Source organism: Rhagoletis zephyria, unplaced genomic scaffold (assembly GCF_001687245.7).
Source record: "Rhagoletis zephyria isolate East Lansing unplaced genomic scaffold, Rhagoletis_zephyria_1.1 Rzeph_scaffold_00455, whole genome shotgun sequence".
Taxonomy (NCBI): Eukaryota; Metazoa; Arthropoda; class Insecta; order Diptera; family Tephritidae; genus Rhagoletis; species Rhagoletis zephyria.
This window is the reverse complement of record NW_016157539.1, coordinates 1-19,597: the sequence shown is the minus strand read 5'-3', so window position 1 is coordinate 19,597 and position 19,597 is coordinate 1. Positions and strand designations below refer to the sequence as shown.

The window sequence follows — 19,597 nt, the reverse complement described above, 5'->3', positions numbered from 1 at the left end:
GACATGAACACATATGTAGTATGCCTGTTTATTAATCAGCTGCGAAGCAGCAAATATTCTCACATACGTCCATATTGGGGTGGTCCTTAACAGATGTTCTACGTACAAAATAAAGGCATCTGCGAAAATTTCAAAATTAAAAAATAGGCGAGTTCATGAATTTGTATGAATAAGTTTCAATAATATGTCAAAGCAAGCAGCGGCCCCTAAAAGATTGTTTAAAATTTGGAAATTTTCGTGCATGTCTTTAGTTTGTACGTAGAACAAAATAAAAGCGTGCCCCCTACACAATTTAGGCATTCATATTTTTAACTATGACCCTAATGAACAGAATGTGTAATAGAGTGTCCCAGATAATAAAATAGAGTTTTACAATATATATTTTTGCACGATTGAGAGAATACAAAGGTTGCGTCGATCTCGGACCGCTATTCCTCTCTTAACGAATTTGACAGAATCGTTGTTTGCATGACGTCACATTGGTGCAACTTGTTTACATTTTTCCTTGCAAAATTTTTTCTTCTTCTTCCATTCTTGCTCACGTTTTGGCATTCCTCTCTCGCAATTGCACCAGTGTGACGTCACACAAAAGTTATTCTCAAAAATCCTCTCTGATCGGCGCAATATTGTATTCTATCATTCTTGATATTTTTGCACTATATTTTTTCCTTTTCGTATAAAACATAGGGGTTTCTCAAAGTCTTGAAAAGACCTTGTACGGTGCATTAGTTTTTACCATACAATCCGTGTAATCCGTTCACCGTGCAAGAGCTTTGCAAGACTCCGAGAATACCCCTCATGTATATTGCGACAGCATGACAATCACTCGTACCGACTTCAGGTTTCGGTTAAGTTGTACTGCGATTACTACACCCTTTTATATGTGGAATTCTGCTATGGTCCGACCGCAGCAAATCTGCGATATCGTTTTTTCTGGAGTGGGTTAGGAAAACCTTTCTTCAAAAACTTATACCTACATGTACCTTAAGCATCTCGATCTTTTGACAAATTCAGAAAATTTATCCAGTGAGTGGCTGCCCAGCTTCTTGGAGCCGCCAGTAATCTCAAGCGCTATCTTCATAGTGCAAGACTGGAAGTGCGTAACGGATTCTACTTCTTTCTTATATTTACAACCTCCACAGAAATCGTTATAGCGGTCAGTGTTTCGCTACACAGAGGGGAAAAAATATTAAACTCAAATAGAAACGTAATTGATCTTACTATAAACGTCAACGAAAGTACTGTATATTGGTAAATATTCTATTCAATTACGCGCATATTAAAATCACCGCCTTCGTTATAAAAAAGCATACGTGAAGTGAATAATCAAGACAAGAAAAAAAATAAAAATATTTAATTTGCATGTTGTCTGCAGTGGAATTCGAACCCTGACCATCTCTGGATATCAACAAATTGTGGCCAGTATCTTTGCATACTCAGCTACACCCAGACATATAAAATTGCGAATGTCATGCATATGAGTATCTTATACGGCGACGTTAAGTCTTCAATGACTTTGGGCTCAATTTACATGGAAGTCATTTATGATTTTTTCATACAAATGGTAATTTAGTCGTTGATGTCCTCTCTACAAATTCTACATATTCTCTCTCCCTACATATTCCCGTAAAAAGTTGTATTTTCCGTTCATCAAGCAATGGCCTGGGCAATAACGATGTCCTGCATGTGTCCAAATTAGTCCATCTGATGTTAGTAGCTACTTTGGACTTCTGTTCAACATATAAGGGCAGGAATTTTAGAAAGGGTCGTATGCCTGATTTCTATTCCCAAAGTCTTAGAAAAGGAAACTTTCTGGCGCACTTATCCGCTTTCTCATATCTCAAAGCAACTCTATGCTTTAATAGTTTGATAGAATTTTTAAATTACTAAAATAATATTCAGTTAGTTGTTACCGACCTGAGTATTTTGAACGCAGCTCAACTCTATGTATGTATATAGCAAAGCCGAGTTTTGAATCAATAACGTCTTCTTTGTCGTTGCGTCAAATGCGGGTGGGCAGTATATTACGTGGGGAACTTTGAAGTTGTGGCTAGTTTGCTAGTTTTGATCTCCTTTATCTGATTGTCAAAGCCTCTATGTTTAACCTCAACTATTCCGAAATTAGATGCAACCTGGTCCTAAGTCAAACAATGACAACCCAGCCAGCAAAAAATCCGAAAACCGATCCGAAAAAAGACAAGAACATGGATGAAGTGCGGATTTCCCCCCGTTTACTGATTCCATTTTCGGGTACTTTGACGATCGCTTTTCCCACTTAAGTGTGAGGCAGAAACGTATGTACAGACAACAGTATGTGAAACGGATACGTTTTGCATTCACTGCGATTAAGCTCTGGAAATAGTGTAGCAATTTCAAAACAAAATCTTCTCCAAAACTTTAAATTCAAATCGGCCCAGATTTCCATCATCCCACGTCAATAAAACTTTATACATAAATTTGCACGCTATTTTTATCAAACGGAAATATAGGAAATGTACATCGAATTTCGACAGAACAAAATTTCTCCGGATACCCTAATGTTTATATGTATGTAAATAGTGCGCGTGCATGGTATCCAATGTGTACGAGCTTAAACAGCGAACATAAATACATACATATGTTTACATACTTAATTATTGTTTATTGTCTGATATTAACAAATATTACCGTTATTTTACAGATGCGTGCGGCGGTATTATCAATGCCTCTACTCCCAACGGCACTCTCAATTCGCCGTCATATCCGGATATGTATCCCATATCGAAAGAGTGTGTGTGGGAGATTGTTGCGCCGCCCAGTCATGCAGTTTTCCTCAATTTCACACACTTCGATTTGGAAGGAACAAAATATCAATACACTGAGTGCAATTATGATTACCTGTTGGCTTATTCCAAGTTGCGCGATAGTCGTTTGAAGAAAATCGGCATTTATTGTGGACGAGAGTTGCCCCCCGTTCTGAAGTCCGAACATAATATATTACGTTTGGAGTTTTTTTCAGACAAGTCCATACAACACACAGGATTTTCGGCAAAGATTCTTATCGGTAAGTGGAATTTAACAATAATAGGCGTGTTTTATTTGACGACAAAATTAAGCTATTAGCTTATTTTGTATGGAAGACTTATCCAACATAATTATATTGGCTAAGTCTTCCATACAAATAAAGCTAATAGCTTAAATTTCTCGTCAAATAAAACACGCCTAATAATAAAAGATTGGCGCTTACGCGTATGTATGCTAGTGTTTGGCCGAGTTGAATTTAATCATCAGAATTTGGCGCTCAATTTTTAAGGTACATACATATAACAAAAACCTTCTAATGCTGACCCCCCATTGAAGAATCGTTAAAATTTGGTTCAGATCTTAAAATGTATTTATTGCGTTAACCAACCAACAAGCTTAAGAATTTTTTGGCCGGTAGCTCAATTAATACCAATATTAAAAAAAAAAGTTTTATGAATTTACTTATACATACATACGTAGGTAAAAGCAGAGAACTTAGATAGATAGAGAAGGTGCAAACTGAAAGTGGAAACTATTCGCGGACGAAAAATTAACAGCGTTAGAAAAGTTCAAGTCGGAATGTAAAAATTCTGTTGAATTTAATGTTGATAACATAATACAATGTTGAGCAACATGAAATGTGATGTTCTTTGTGAGCAAATAAACGAAAATATGGTAAATCTTCACATAATTTTCATTAATTTGTAATTTTTGTTAAATTTTTTATCTTGTTCTCCTTTTATGAAGATGCAAANATTAAAAAAAAATTAGCGCTATTTTTTATATTGCACTTGTTATATGCATAAAACCGCAAAACCCGTCGAAAATAACAAAAAAAATTAACTTAAAAAACATTGCAAATATTAAACAAAAAACAGCATGCACTCACTTTTGATTGCCAGTGTNACACTTGCAACAAATATAACATTATCATAACAGAAATTTACATTTTTCTCTGTTAACTCTTCTTGAAATGTTAATCGCGCTGTGGTGATATTCCATGGATTTATTTTTCAGCCAAACAATTTTACGTTCCAAAAATTTGCACCTTCTCTATCTATCTACGTTCTCTGGTAAAAGCCACTGCCACGCTTGCTAAGATCTACCCTGGCATTCAGTCAGCGGTCTCTAGTCACTAATAGTGACTTTTGGTGGTGAACTGGGATTTTGAGACTATTTGGTATTCAGTACGCTGTCTCACATCTCTAGTCTCAAAAAAAAGTCACTAATTTGTCAGCTGGCTAAGAGCAGGTCTCAAAAATAAAATTATGGAGAAAAAGTTAATTGCTTTCCATTTTAGGGCGTGTGTGAATGGGTAACAAAGTTCTATGGGGAAAGCTGTTGAATAATGTTTTTACTATGGTGAGACAGTTTTGCCAATCTGCTGTGTGAAATGAAATCTTTTTTGACAGCAGTAAATTTTTGATAACCGCAGATTTATTCGGAATAAACTATTACAAATTGAAGTGAAATTGATATTTTAAACACATCTAACATCACTGATTGCATTTCATCAATTTAAGCTTTTGTTTTACGAAAAATTACTCACAGCAACAGTCTTTGCGAGTGTCAAAATTTTCTATGCATTTGTCAAAAATTTCACTAGCCTCATGTGCTACTGAAATTTTATTCACCTCATAGTTGTCAAAAATTTACTTGCCGCAAACTTTGTTACCGATTCACACACGCCCTTACTAAAAAAAAACGCGAATATGAAGCGATCAAATTTGTTCAATAAGAATTTCGTTAGGAAATAAACCAAAATGCTTTAATATCATACAAATCATTTGAAAAAAAATTTTTTTTTTTTTTTAACATTAAAATCTAAAGATTATTAAAAAAATAAAACGAATGAAAAAAAACTAACCCGGACCCTCTCGACCGGCAGCCTAATGGTTTGACCACTCGGCCATTGCGACTCTTCGGGCGGCGCGGCAAAAGGCATACATAAACGCTATCAGTTGACTGTGTTTGTTTTCACCACACATTTTTGGTGAACTTTTTGTGACTCTCTCCTACTGAATAGCCAAATCACCTCAAGTCACAAAAATAGTCACTAATTGCTAATCTCAAATTTAGTGACTTGAGATGAGACTGAATTACTGAATCCCAGGGCTAGTATTGATAACTTGATGACTTAAAAACGCTGCCACACTCTAAGAATAATGGTTATTAATCGGGACTTAAGCACCTTCTTTTTTTCTTTTGTATAGCGAAATGCATATGTATTTAAGTTAACTTGAGTTAATATATAGTACAACAAAAAATTAAGAAACATTTTTTTCTAAAATATGTTTTTCCCGTGACAAATGGCATACTTATTTCTTAAGAAGCGAAACGTTTATAACTTCTCATCATTATTCCACTATTTTATTATACAGATTTGGATGAGTGCAGCATAAACAATGGAGGTTGCCAACATCACTGCCTCAACACTTTCGGCTCGTATAAGTGTACCTGTCGCAATGGTTACACTATTGACGAGAATCGACACAACTGCACCGAAACCAAATGTAAATTCGAAATTACAAGTCCAAAGGGGAGCATCTACAGTCCTAATTACCCGAACGATTATCCTCGAAATACCTATTGTTTTTGGCACTTCCGCACTGTACTCGGTCATCGTGTGCAGTTGACATTTCACGATTTCGAAATGGAAAATCATCAGGTGCGTGAATTTGGCGCAAAATTGTCGCAATCAATTTGCAATACATCTGACACTTAACTCATTCAACTTAAAACACACTAACATTTATCTTTTCTGTTTTGTATTTGTGTGTGTATAGGAGTGTTTTTACGATTATGTCGCATTATACGATGGTAAAACAGAAAACAGCTCAACTTTGGGCATCTACTGTGGTGGGCATGAACCTTATGCGGTGGTGGCATCTACAAATGAAATGTTTATGGTACTGTGGACAGATGCGTCACTTCAACGAAAAGGATTTAGAGCAACATATTCAACAGGTTAGCATTTGCAAAGTGACTAATGCAATATAAGTTAGTGGCTACATTAATTCAACAGGGCAACTCTGTCAACTATCTTTGAACTTGCCACAGTCTTTTGAAAGACATAAACCTTTTGTAAGGCAAGAGGCAATTCTGGCAGCTATCTTAAAAGCTCTATTTCATCAAATAACTGAGCTAAACATGAACTACTATTGATCGTATATATGGAATCACATATGTACAAGATGAGCTCATGTAGGTATATATATATCGTCGCCTGGGTAAAAGATTGTCGTATCTAGAGTCCGACCGATTCCCAATTTTTGGCCGATGAAAGCCGTTTTTTTTTCTGTTCGGAAAACTCGAGAGCAGCTGTACCGATATTTTTGAAATTTTGCAAATCGAATCTAGACTCTCCAAGGATGTTAATAGAAAAAATAAATGTATGTGAGGTGCCTCGCCCCTTAATATCGAAACTATTTTTCTTCTATTATCATTCTTGGATTCGGGATTCAATTTCCAAAATTTCAAAAATATCGGTACAGCTGTTCTCGAGTTTTTCGAACAGAAAAAAACGGCTTTCAAAATATATATTTGTATAGATAACAAATGAAATACATTTTTTAATTAAATGTATCCTATAGAAAATGGTTTATGAATAATTGCATACATTTTAAATTAATTTCAAAGATTTTACAAAAAAGCATTCAAACGTAAAAATTTGTTTCTTTAATTTTTCAACATAAATAAATAAAAACCCTGAGCTTTTTTTTAAAATCGCCATGGATAGATAGGTGCCATCTGAAACTCGGCTTTCTCAATTGACTTTTTTGGGACTATTTTTGACATTTAATGTTGTATTCGAGACTTTTTGAAACATTTTAGGTTAGGTAGTTCCTACAAATCTTCACTCTGATTAAGATACCTTCCGGTGCAGACCTCTATGTCTTACACAAACCTAAATATACATACATACTTATATCGGGAGCAACACCGAGATTAGAAATTCAAAGGAGGGTGGATTAGAATAGCTCAAATTTTGTATTAAATAACCCTTTTTCCCGTTTAAAATTAAAAATTATTCAAAATGCATTATATTTTATTAAGTTAGAAACTTTCTTTCAATTTCAGAATGTGGTGGTTACTTGCGGGCGACTAATCAAACGCAGGTCTTTTACTCACATCCACGCTATGGTCATCGTGTTTATAATCGTCATATGTACTGTAATTGGCGAATACAAGCTGATTCTGAAAGCAGTGTTCAAATTAAATTTTTGCACTTTGAAATCGAATATTCAGACCGCTGCGAATATGATTCAGTGGAAATTAGAGAAGAAATTTTTGAAGAAAAGTACATGCGAAATAGCAATCATGGTCGTTTTTGTGGCAATAGGGTAAGCAAAAAGCAAGATTTTACTTTCATAAAACATAGGGTAAGCAAAAAGCAAGATTTTACTTTCATAAAACATAGGGTAAGCAAAAAGCAAGATTTTACTTTCATAAAACATACAAACATACATACCTAACAGCTAAAAAGTACTAAACATTTTTCTCACATATTTTCAGAAACCACCCACAATTAAGTCATACACTGACACCTTACTCATGCGTTTTCAAACGGACGGCAGCACTTCATTGCGCGGCTTCGCCGTTTCCTTTGTAGCAGTAGAACCACCGGATGAGGACTTGATAGATGATTTAGATGCAGTGACGCCGTTTCCTGGTTATATGCGCAGCATGTACTATGCCTCGGATACGGGTAGCGATTATGATGATGATTAATATGTGGCAATAATTTAGCATGTATTGCTTGTTTGTTATTACTGATGTACAATTAGTCGGTTTATTAATGGAAATATAAGTCATTTTAATGTACTCATGATGTATTGTATATATTTATTTATGTATATAAGATTTTGTGCCGTGCCAATAAATGTAAAATTATTTGAAAAATTAAGTGACTGCGAAAATAGATAAAAAAAACTTAAAAAAAGAAATCCATTCAATTCAATTGTCTGTGTTTTGAGCAGTGTTGCCATTTTAGCCGTTTTCCGGCTAGAGTTAGCCGGTTGCGGTAGCAAACAGCCGGAGAAATTTCGATTTAGCCGGCAGCCGATTTGTTAGCCGTTTTGCAGAAAAAAATTAGCCGTTTTTAGCCGATTTTGCTATTTGCCTTGTTTTCTTAAATTTCAAATATGTATATTTGTTTCCATTTTTGACTAAGTGACCCAAAATCTGTTAGGAATGGTTACTAGCCTTATCGTGGAGAAAATTTGCATGTAAGGCAGGGTTGTATGAAATTGGGCCAATTTCGCTTATTTTTATTTTAAACCAATAAGGGATTTTCTTCATAAAATGTTTGTTATAAATGTCTGAATTTTGAGTGTGAAGTTTTATTCGCAAACTTGGAAAACAAGAAATTGTTTCACTGTTAAGACACTTAAGATGCGTTTGTGTTTGGATATAGTGCCAACAAACAGAATAAATATTACATGTAGATATTGTCTTCCCAGATAGCGCATATTCAATTCTGCCTAAATTACAAAACATCATTTTTGCCCACTCCCAAAGGTTTAAGGTAAGGGAAAAATTGATATTTTCAAGCACTATGTACACATATGTATTTTTTTAAACAAACTTTTTTGCTGAGAACTTATTTAAATTCCAAAAACCGAATGCCAACTTGAATTAAAGGAACCAACACTGAAGTGAGTCAAAATGAAAATAAAAGAGCACAAATTTCTATGTAAAGCAAAATTCTCTGGGAATCCTACGAGACATCTGCCGGTCATATGACCGGTCACCTAAATGGGAGATCTGCAGTCTTTTGGCATCATATTTTACATCAGAAGTGAAGGGATTTCTGAAAAATCTGACCAGTTCTTTTGTGTATTTGGGATTTTGCATCCCTTGTCAACATATGGCCTCGGTTGAAGTTAACTTAAGGTCGTTGTTTTACTGCCTTAAAATTGAAGGGAAATTTTTACAGCGTTTTTTATGTGTATTGGTTTCTATTTGAGTGTATTGAGAATCGGTCAGTCTGAAAAGGCCTTGTAGGGAAGACAATAGGTTTGTTCGTCGAAAATCCAGCGAGAATTATCACTCAAAATATCAAATGCTCCCAAATTTTCTCTCATGTAGAGAAACTTGCAATTTTCTGTACGAACGCAAATTTTCAAGTTTTTCTGCCAGCTCGTGTCCACGGTTGCATTTCAAACAAAAGAAATTTGTATAAAATTTTTAAAATTCTTTCAGAGGGGCAAAAAACAGGATCTACGTGTATATAACTTGTCAGTCCGACTTTCTTCAACATACGTTTCAATCTCTTTGTCGGGTTTACCATATACTCTGGTTGAGATTGCATTCCGATTAAGAATACAGTTTTTTTGCCGAGTACCTTGCAAATCATTGGAATTAACTAAATTAATTAAGTAACTTAACTTACATTTTTCGTTTTAAAATCGCTCCAGCTTGTAAATTTTTAAATTCAACGAACTTGTTTATTCAAATTATCGTCGACAAAAAATCCAACCATGTGCCACAATCATATATTTTTCGTGATTGCAAATTCTTGCTGGCAAATTTTTTTCGGCTCGAATTTGTAACTTCTCTCCAAGAAATAGTATTTTTACTCGTGATTTATTTAAATAAAACATGTGAAATTTAGTTGAAACATGTTAGCCGTTTTTAGCCGGTTTTATTTGCCAATTTAGCCGGTTCGTCCAAAAAGTTCTGGCAACACTGGTTTTGAGTTGAATAACCGTAAAAAAGGAACAGTCCAGCGCCTTCGTCTTGGTCTGGAGACTGTATCGGAGATACAGTCGCTAAATTTAAACGTAGAATACTTGGTATCGTTAAGAGCATATCCAAGTCAAAAACGAAAGCACACACTAAGAAAAAAATATCGATAAAAAATCGATAATAATATCGATAGCAAAATCGGTAAAAACATCGATAAAAAAATCGATGAAAATATCGTTATCAAACATCGATAACAAACTCGATAACTAAATCGATTATCAAATCTATCAAAAAATCGATTACAAAATCAATAACAAAGACGATAAAAAAATCGATTACAAAGTCGATAAATAAATCGATAACAAAGCAATAACAATATCGATAGAAAATCGATAAAAATATCGAGAACAAAAGCGATAACAATATCGATAGCAAAATTAATAAAAATATCTTTAACAAAACCGATAAAAATATTGATGACAAAATCGATAAAAATATCGACAACAAAATCGATAAAAAATCGATCACCAAATCGTAAAACAACCGATAACAAAATCAATAAAAAATGTCTATGACAAAATCGATAAAAATATCGATCCTTATATCGATAAGTCCCGAAAATATCGATGGCAAAATCAGTAACAATATCGATAACAAAAGCGATAATAATAGTGATAGCAAAATCATTAACACAATCAATAAAAATATCGATAACAAAAGCGGTAAAAATATCGATGACTAAATCGATTAAAATATCGACAACAAAATCTATAAAAATATCGACAACTAAATCTATAAAATAATCGATAACAAAGTCGATAACTAAATCGATTACAAAATCGATAACAAAATCAATAAAAATATCGGTAACAAAATCGATAAAAAAACATCGATAATAAAATCAATAAAAATATCGACCAATATATCGATAATTTCCGAAAATATCGATAGCAAAATTAATAAAAATATCGATAACAATTTCGATAACAAAATCAATAAAAATATCACTAACAAAACCGACAAAATATCGATTATTACATCGATAAATCCCGATAATCCCAAAAATCACTAAAATCCCGAAATAGTTCCCAGATTGAGTCTCTGTGTCTCTATCTTTATCCTTTTCTCTACAACTACCTTTATTTTAATCTTTCTTCCTCTATCTTCATCTATACTTTCATCAGTATCCTCATCCTCATCTTTTTCTTTATTATTAGTAGCTTGTGGAACAAACCTAATATATAAAATCTCTATTTTAAAATACAATTGCATTTATTTCGCTATCTCGTTCTCAAGATATTTGATTGTGTCACAAAACAAAGTTAATTTTGCACACTCTTGTTGTGGTCGAGGATATCGATCTCACCTGCGATTCAAATTGGCAGCATGATTACGCTCTCTAACTTCAGATTGAAGAATGAGTCGGTGCGTCTGAACCAAGATTAAATGAAAGGTTGCTGGACATTGGAAAGTCTTGCAAATTTTAAAAGTACATTGTTTCTAGCTTCTAAAAATTCAAAAATGAAAATCATTCATAGAGCGCATTTCGAGTAAAGTGACCAGGGCGAATTAATATAAGGTGATAGCAGGAGTACAAAAACAAAAATTTACATGTATTTTGTTTTTGCTTTGGCGGCATAAACTGTCAAAATCTGTAAGAGTGTGTGTAGAAATTCAAACAAAATTTTTCAATTTGAAATCAGAAGCCGTGCGGCGAAACACATACATAAAATCAGCTGAGCTAGTAACATTTACTTATATTAATTCGCCTTGAAAGTGACTTTAAAAGTTTTTATTCCATTTTTTTTTTTTGTTAATTTTATAATCTTCTTTTTTACAGTTATGTGTATTGTATATACATTGGGGTGGTATATAATTGAAATTTGTATGCTCTCACCCACTAGGATTGTTCTGTTTTCTTATTTTCAAATCAAAAAGTAGATATTCTCTTGTGCGTTCACCTTTACCCGGATTTTAATATAGGCTAGCACTTGCGTGGGCTTTTTGTTCCATATATCGAATGCATTAAGTGTTATACTACCTAGCTCAGTGAGTCTGCGTCTAGCGAGAGCAACACATTAACAAAGGATGTATTCTGGCTTTTCTTCGTCCATCTCACAGCACCAAGCGCAGGGAACAATGTCCCATGAAGTACCCAGTGAGAGTTCGAATGTCCTGCCTTCCTAAATTTATAAGTTTTTTTGAAGCTTCTTGTGAGCGACAGGTGAACCGCTTAGCTTGTTTGTGCTAGACATTCACTCCAATGAGTATGGAATTTTTTGTCCACCCACTTAACCTCCCTTAAGTGTGTTTCTGTGAACCCACAAAAGGGTTCCGGGCCATGGAATATTGTGGTAACACGCGGTCCACCTGGTCGTTGCCATTGTGACCCTCATGCCCAGCACCCAGCCCAGTAATATTGTGTTCTTGATTCTAAGAGCATTTAGGGTGCTGAGGCAGTCGTTCACTAGTTTTGATGTTATTGTGTGGAACTTCAGCACTAGAAAGGCCGCCTGACTGTCCGACATAATGCAGATGTTTTTGGAAGCTTCGCCTCTTCTGAGGAGTTCTCTGTCACAGATCTCTATCCCATGAATCTCCGCTTGGAAAATTGTAGGGCACGCAGTCCATTGTTATCGATATTTTAAAATTTTACCCAAATATACCAGCTCCAGTTTTTCCATCTTCAAGTTTTAATCCTTCAGAGTACCAATCTTCGTTGTTGTTGTTGTAGCGGATACAACCACCCCGACCAGATCGGTTAATATCTCAGTCGTTGTCGTCAAGTTTCACTAACGGTAGCCCTAAGAAGCGTGCAGCCTCAATAGGGTCGGTCCACAGGGACAAAGGCGTTAGGGTTGTCGGGTTTTGCGGGCATACGAAGAGATGTTTCGAGTCATGGGGTGTCTCTCCGCATGCCGGACACTCATTTGGTGCATCTGCGTTTAGTCTGCTCAGGTATGAGTTTAACCTGCTGCAGTAGCCAGAGCGAAGTTGGGCTATTGTGGTTCTAGTCTCCCGAGGCAGATGAAGCTCCGTCCCGTCAATGTCCGGTGGTTGTGCGCCTAGAATGGCATTCACAGGTCTGAAGTCTACATAACTAGGGACTGACTCCCTGTGAATACCGTTCAGGGCCTGCTAATAAGCTGACGGGTCCAGAGGTTGTTTAATGAACCTCTGGACTTCGTCCGTCAGTTCGTAGAGATGCCTCCTGATGTGTCTGGGCGAGGCCTCTTCTGCAAGCAGTTGCCTATTTGGGTGACCACGTCTATGGCTCCCAACAAGAAACTACTTGCAGATCATTGTGTTGTGCTCCTTAATCGGGAGCGATTTCGCCTCGTCGTGCATCCTGCTAGTCAACGGCGATCACACTGGTGCTGCATAATTTAAAACCGGCCGGCCTATTGCCTTGTATATTGCCAGCAACGTTTCTTTGTCTTTGCCCATGTACCGCCGGCTAGCGACTTGAGAACCTTGTTGCGGCTCTGTACTTTGTTGGCATAGCGGTTGCGTGCGCAGAGAAGGATAGCAGACTGTCGAAGGTTACTCCGAGTATTTCGGGGGTTATTCACCGCCGGAATTGGTGTATCATCGACGTGAATTCCCAGCGGTAGCCTGACCTCCTTCGTCCAGGTGGTGAACAAGGTCTCAGAGGATTTTGTGGGGGAGAGGGTTAGGCTCCTTGCAGTGAAGAAGCGAGAAAGCACGGAGAGATACCTGTTTACTTTCGAGCTCAAGTCATCATTCCATTCCCAGTCGCCATGATTGAGCAATCGTCGGCGTAAGAGACAATCGAGACTCCCTCTGGTGGTTGAGGGAGCTTTGAAATGTAAAAGTTAAACAGTAGTGGGGAAAGGACACCACCCTGTGGAACCCCCAGTTTTATTTTTCTAAGTTTGCTCGATTGGTCTCTAAACATTACCGACGAGTGTCGACCACCCAGATAATTCGCGGACCACCGTTTGAGCCTCTGTGGAGAGAGGAGGCCTCTATATCTTCTAGTAGCGTGGAGTGGCTGACGGTATCAAACGCCTTTGACAGGTCCAACGCTGCTAGAATAGTTCTTCACAGGGGCGGTTGCGGTTAAGGCCACGTGTTATCTGAGTGTTTATGGCATTAAGTGCTGTTTTTGTANTCTGGGCGAGGCCTCTTCTGCAAGCAGTTGCCTATTTGGGTGACCACGTCTATGGCTCCCAACAAGAAACTACTTGCAGATCATTGTGTTGTGCTCCTTAATCGGGAGCGATTTCGCCTCGTCGTGCATCCTGCTAGTCAACGGCGATCACACTGGTGCTGCATAATTTAAAACCGGCCGGCCTATTGCCTTGTATATTGCCAGCAACGTTTCTTTGTCTTTGCCCATGTACCGCCGGCTAGCGACTTGAGAACCTTGTTGCGGCTCTGTACTTTGTTGGCATAGCGGTTGCGTGCGCAGAGAAGGATAGCAGACTGTCGAAGGTTACTCCGAGTATTTCGGGGGTTATTCACCGCCGGAATTGGTGTATCATCGACGTGAATTCCCAGCGGTAGCCTGACCTCCTTCGTCCAGGTGGTGAACAAGGTCTCAGAGGATTTTGTGGGGGAGAGGGTTAGGCTCCTTGCAGTGAAGAAGCGAGAAAGCACGGAGAGATACCTGTTTACTTTCGAGCTCAAGTCATCATTCCATTCCCAGTCGCCATGATTGAGCAATCGTCGGCGTAAGAGACAATCGAGACTCCCTCTGGTGGTTGAGGGAGCTTTGAAATGTAAAAGTTAAACAGTAGTGGGGAAAGGACACCACCCTGTGGAACCCCCAGTTTTATTTTTCTAAGTTTGCTCGATTGGTCTCTAAACATTACCGACGAGTGTCGACCACCCAGATAATTCGCGGACCACCGTTTGAGCCTCTGTGGAGAGAGGAGGCCTCTATATCTTCTAGTAGCGTGGAGTGGCTGACGGTATCAAACGCCTTTGACAGGTCCAACGCTGCTAGAATAGTTCTTCACAGGGGCGGTTGCGGTTAAGGCCACGTGTTATCTGAGTGTTTATGGCATTAAGTGCTGTTTTTGTACTGTGCACTTTCTGGAAACCATGCTGATGCTTCACTGGCGTCGGTAGTTCGTGAAATAGGGGAGCAGCAAGGCCTCTAGTGTCTTCGCTACCGGGGACCGGAGTGTAATCAGTCAATAAGATACACCTTTGTTGGCTGGTTTCCCCGGTTTGAGGAGTGGGACCACTCGCCCCACCTTCCAGATGTCTGGGATGATGAGAGTGGTCATTGACATATTGAGGACCTCCGTTAGGTACGCTACTCCCGCAGGACCCAAATTTTTCAGCTTCAACATGCATATTTCGTCGGGACCCATGGCGTTGGAGGCTTTCGTCTTCCCGATAGCCACCTGAACTTCACCGCTAGTGAAAGCAAGGGGGCACAGATTGTTGGCAGTTTGTGCAGCCTTCTGGTCACTCGACGCTTGGCTTTGTCTGCCGGAGGATGCTGTATGAACTGCCGGCTCCGGGTCCGACGAAGCATGGTCGCCGAAAGAAATTTCGACCCTGTCGTCGTAATTCGTCGGATTGGACAGTGATCTCATGGTTGACCANTCAGAGGATTTTGTGGGGGAGAGGGTTAGGCTCCTTGCAGTGAAGAAGCGAGAAAGCACGGAGAGATACCTGTTTACTTTCGAGCTCAAGTCATCATTCCATTCCCAGTCGCCATGATTGAGCAATCGTCGGCGTAAGAGACAATCGAGACTCCCTCTGGTGGTTGAGGGAGCTTTGAAATGTAAAAGTTAAACAGTAGTGGGGAAAGGACACCACCCTGTGGAACCCCCAGTTTTATTTTTCTAAGTTTGCTCGATTGGTCTCTAAACATTACCGACGAGTGTCGACCACCCAGATAATTCGCGGACCACCGTTTGAGCCTCTGTGGAGAGAGGAGGCCTCTATATCTTCTAGTAGCGTGGAGTGGCTGACGGTATCAAACGCCTTTGACAGGTCCAACGCTGCTAGAATAGTTCTTCACAGGGGCGGTTGCGGTTAAGGCCACGTGTTATCTGAGTGTTTATGGCATTAAGTGCTGTTTTTGTACTGTGCACTTTCTGGAAACCATGCTGATGCTTCACTGGCGTCGGTAGTTCGTGAAATAGGGGAGCAGCAAGGCCTCTAGTGTCTTCGCTACCGGGGACCGGAGTGTAATCAGTCAATAAGATACACCTTTGTTGGCTGGTTTCCCCGGTTTGAGGAGTGGGACCACTCGCCCCACCTTCCAGATGTCTGGGATGATGAGAGTGGTCATTGACATATTGAGGACCTCCGTTAGGTACGCTACTCCCGCAGGACCCAAATTTTTCAGCTTCAACATGCATATTTCGTCGGGACCCATGGCGTTGGAGGCTTTCGTCTTCCCGATAGCCACCTGAACTTCACCGCTAGTGAAAGCAAGGGGGCACAGATTGTTGGCAGTTTGTGCAGCCTTCTGGTCACTCGACGCTTGGCTTTGTCTGCCGGAGGATGCTGTATGAACTGCCGGCTCCGGGTCCGACGAAGCATGGTCGCCGAAAGAAATTTCGACCCTGTCGTCGTAATTCGTCGGATTGGACAGTGATCTCATGGTTGACCATGGCTTACTCACACCAGAGGTGAAGTTGCAAGTCTTCAGATGCTCTTCCCACTTATTCCGCTTATGTACGTTCACAAACTGCCGAATCTCGGCGTTGAGATTTTCGATACGGGGATTTCCGGGATCGGCTTGACGAAGGTTGTCACGCTCTTCGGCTAGAACAACCGCTTCAGCACGGAAGTTTGGACGGGGGTCCGTGATGCATTCTGCCGGTACGAAGCGAACTGCAGTAGCAGTGACAACCCTGCGGAACTTACGCTCACCAAGGTGGACGTCGGTTGGTGTGGGGAGTGCAGCGAAGGTGTTCTCGGTAAATTCCGCGAAGGCTTTCCAATCACCTTTAGAAAATTTGATATAAGTCCATTGTTCCGCGGAAGCAAAGTCGATTGGTTTATCGATCGAGATGACTATGGGCAGATGGTCTGATGCCAAAGTCAGCATAGCTGTTTATCAGACCAGCGCTAGCCAGAGTTGCAGCAGCTGCCCACAATCCTGGTGGGTGCGTCGTCGTTCATTATACAGAATGCCAAGAACAGCCAAGTCTGTTCTCCTACGATAATTTGACAGGCTTGAGTGCCAAAGATCATGGTGCGCGTTAAAGTTGCTAACTACCATACGGTTTTCACCTTTGAGTAGCGCACCTATTTCCTGCCGGGCAGCTGTTGACAGGGGGTATGTATACGTTAAATATTTCGAGCTCAACATCGCCTGATCGGATAGCAATGCCCTGACATTCTAGGGTAGTATCCCTTTGGTCGATGTCTGCTTCAATAAGACGATACTGCACGGTGTGGCGCGTGATGAACTCTAAGCCGCCACCGTTATCTCGCTCGCGATCTCGACGGTGCATTTGTATCCGGCACAACTCAGCAATGTGGAATTGTTGTGCAACTTCGTCTCTTGGACCGCAGCTATCAATATACCATGCCTTCCCATAAAAACGGTTATCTCCTCGATCTTGCTCTGAACCCCGTTGCAGTTAAATTGAAGCAGCTTCATGTGGTCGGGAGACGTGTGGTAATGCGGGGTGTGAGAGATGTGTGTGGTTGTGTCGTCATTGGTTGTGTGCGCTGCTGAGGTGGTTGCCGTCCTGTGATGGTGGTGGGTAGCGTCGCGTGCGATCGTGCTGCGCAACACGGGCCCTCGAAGTTCCTCGTCCAGTCACGCGTGGTGCGCAGACCTGAACTTGCCCTAAAGTGGCACCAGCCAAGGCAGGTGTTGCACTTCACTGATGTCACATTACGGAATATCCTGGTCTGACATACCGTGCATATTGTAGGAGGAACAGGGAGTTGTTGGCGGCGGCGTGTGGGTGGTGGTGCGGTTGTGTGTGTTCTGTGGTCTGTAGCAGTTGTGGTGTGGTCTATTGTGTTATGTTGTTGTGCTGTGGTGTTTGTGTGGGACTGCTCTGGTGGACTGGGGTTAGCCGTGGAGGCTCTCTGGCATACACAGCAGGTGTAGGTTTCTGGCCTTGGGTTTGAGTCGATGCCGGCCCTGAGTAGAAGAAAACGTAGCGAATGTAGCCCTATGGACGAACAAGTTCTGAGATACTTCGCCGACCTAAACGGGGTTAGATCGCCGAAACAACAGCCCTTGGTAGGGTAAAACCCTAGTCATTCCGGTACGTAGAACCGGCTGTCGTGGGAATGATAAATTTAATAATAGCGCAGTCCTGTTGAAAAATGTGTTAATACAAATATTTTTAAAAAATATGCGTATTTTTAAAGAAAATTGTTTGTGCCTCGCTAGGGCAGGCACCTTGTCGTTGGTGCGGGGGCTTAGCTGCATCACCAACCAGCCCTGTTCTAGTTTGAGGTAACGCGGATGTGCAGACCTCCGCGCTACCTTCTCTCTAGACTTGGGCTGCTGGAGAACAGTGACCAAGAACTGCCACCTCCTAATCCAGGGTGTTAAGCGACACCGTGCCTATTGGACGGTTTGCAGCCAGGAGGGTATAAACCGGCTGTATTTGAACGGCGCCTTTCCGACACCGGGCCGCATCGGGGAGTAACGGTGGCCTTACCGCGACAGGGGGCGCTGGCGCGGCGGACTTTTGGAGATCCCCTACAAAAATTTAGAGCACTGAGCTCGCCTCGTCGAGCAGGTGGTCGTACGAACTAGATGATGACAAAACAACAAAAAAACAACCAAAAAACCAAAAAAACACAAAATTTGACAACAACAGCAAGTACAGCAACAATAACACCTGCGGCTTCAAATGCGGTAGATGTAACAGCAACATGCACAACTAAGGCACTGGAGACGCCAAGAAACAGCAGCGCGTGGGAAGGCCCAAGAAGCGCTGTGCGGAAAGGCAGTTTCCTAGACCAGTTAACCGCCGAGGAGGCAGCGCTGTTCATCGAACATGCAAGGGACGATGACCAACCAGGAACCAGTGCAGATGCGCTACGTCGCATGGGCCAGAGCAAAACAGGTAGTTCTAATAACAGAAATTTAACAGGAAATCACAATTTACCTACCGAACCAGATCGGCCGCAACACCGGTCCGTCAGTTCTCATTGCAGGTACAGAGAGACAGCAAGGTCAGACAGCAGCTACCGCACCGATGGTAGTCACCGCTCCAAGAACCGGCATCGCTCGGGTAGTCGGCGTCGCTCTACGAGTCGACACCGCTCAGAGAGCCGGCAGCGCTCCAAGAGCCGGCGCCGCTCCGAAAGCGGTCACCGGGCGGAGAAGGAGAGACACCATAGGTCGCACAGCAGAAGCGCCTCAGCAGCGTCCGACAACTCCGGGTGGCAGAAGCAAAGGAGTAGGAAGCACCGCAGGGCCAAGCCTCCTCCGATGCTGCAGACAGGTCAACCGGGGTCCCTAGACGATCGGCTTAGCGAGGGCTTAAGCGGTTCCGGGGTTAAATGGTACCTCGGGCAAGGCAAGCCCTCAGTTGAAGCCAGAGCCATGGCAGAGGTCAGAATGGAGATTGAGAATGAGGGACGTGAAAGACACAGGAAAGGCGACAAACCCACACCCGCCGATAGGTGGAAGAGCGGGCCCAACAAACAGGCACACTTACCCGCACCTGCTGAAAAGCAGAAGAGCGGGCCACAGCGACAACAGCAGCACAGACCCGCGCCCGCTGAAAAGCGGAGAAGCGAGGAACCAACAGGCTCCAACAAAAGAGGTAGCAACCAGGTCACTCCGCCAGAGTCACCGAGCACCAAACGGCCGCGGGAGCAGCCACCCCCTCCGAACTCATGGTCTAGGAGCCTGGTCGGGCCGAACGAGCCAGGAAAGGGGCAGGGGGATTCCACTCAGCAACCCAGCTATTCGGAAGCCCTCAAAGGC

General features: G+C 41.0%; 1 protein-coding gene across 1 annotated transcript in view; it reads left to right on the top strand.

Annotated features, from left to right (window-relative positions):
- Nucleotides 1-7,873, top strand: part of tld (tolloid) — a 53,274-nt gene extending 45,401 nt beyond the window's left edge. The window contains exons 8-12 of the mRNA XM_017611785.1: nucleotides 2,681-3,043; nucleotides 5,385-5,671; nucleotides 5,790-5,970; nucleotides 7,084-7,346; nucleotides 7,519-7,873. Coding sequence (XP_017467274.1) covers nucleotides 2,681-3,043; nucleotides 5,385-5,671; nucleotides 5,790-5,970; nucleotides 7,084-7,346; nucleotides 7,519-7,734 — 1,310 coding nt within the window. The 3' untranslated portion in view covers nucleotides 7,735-7,873. The remainder of the gene's footprint in view (nucleotides 1-2,680; nucleotides 3,044-5,384; nucleotides 5,672-5,789; nucleotides 5,971-7,083; nucleotides 7,347-7,518) is intronic.
- The last annotated feature ends 11,724 nt before the right edge of the window (nucleotides 7,874-19,597 follow it).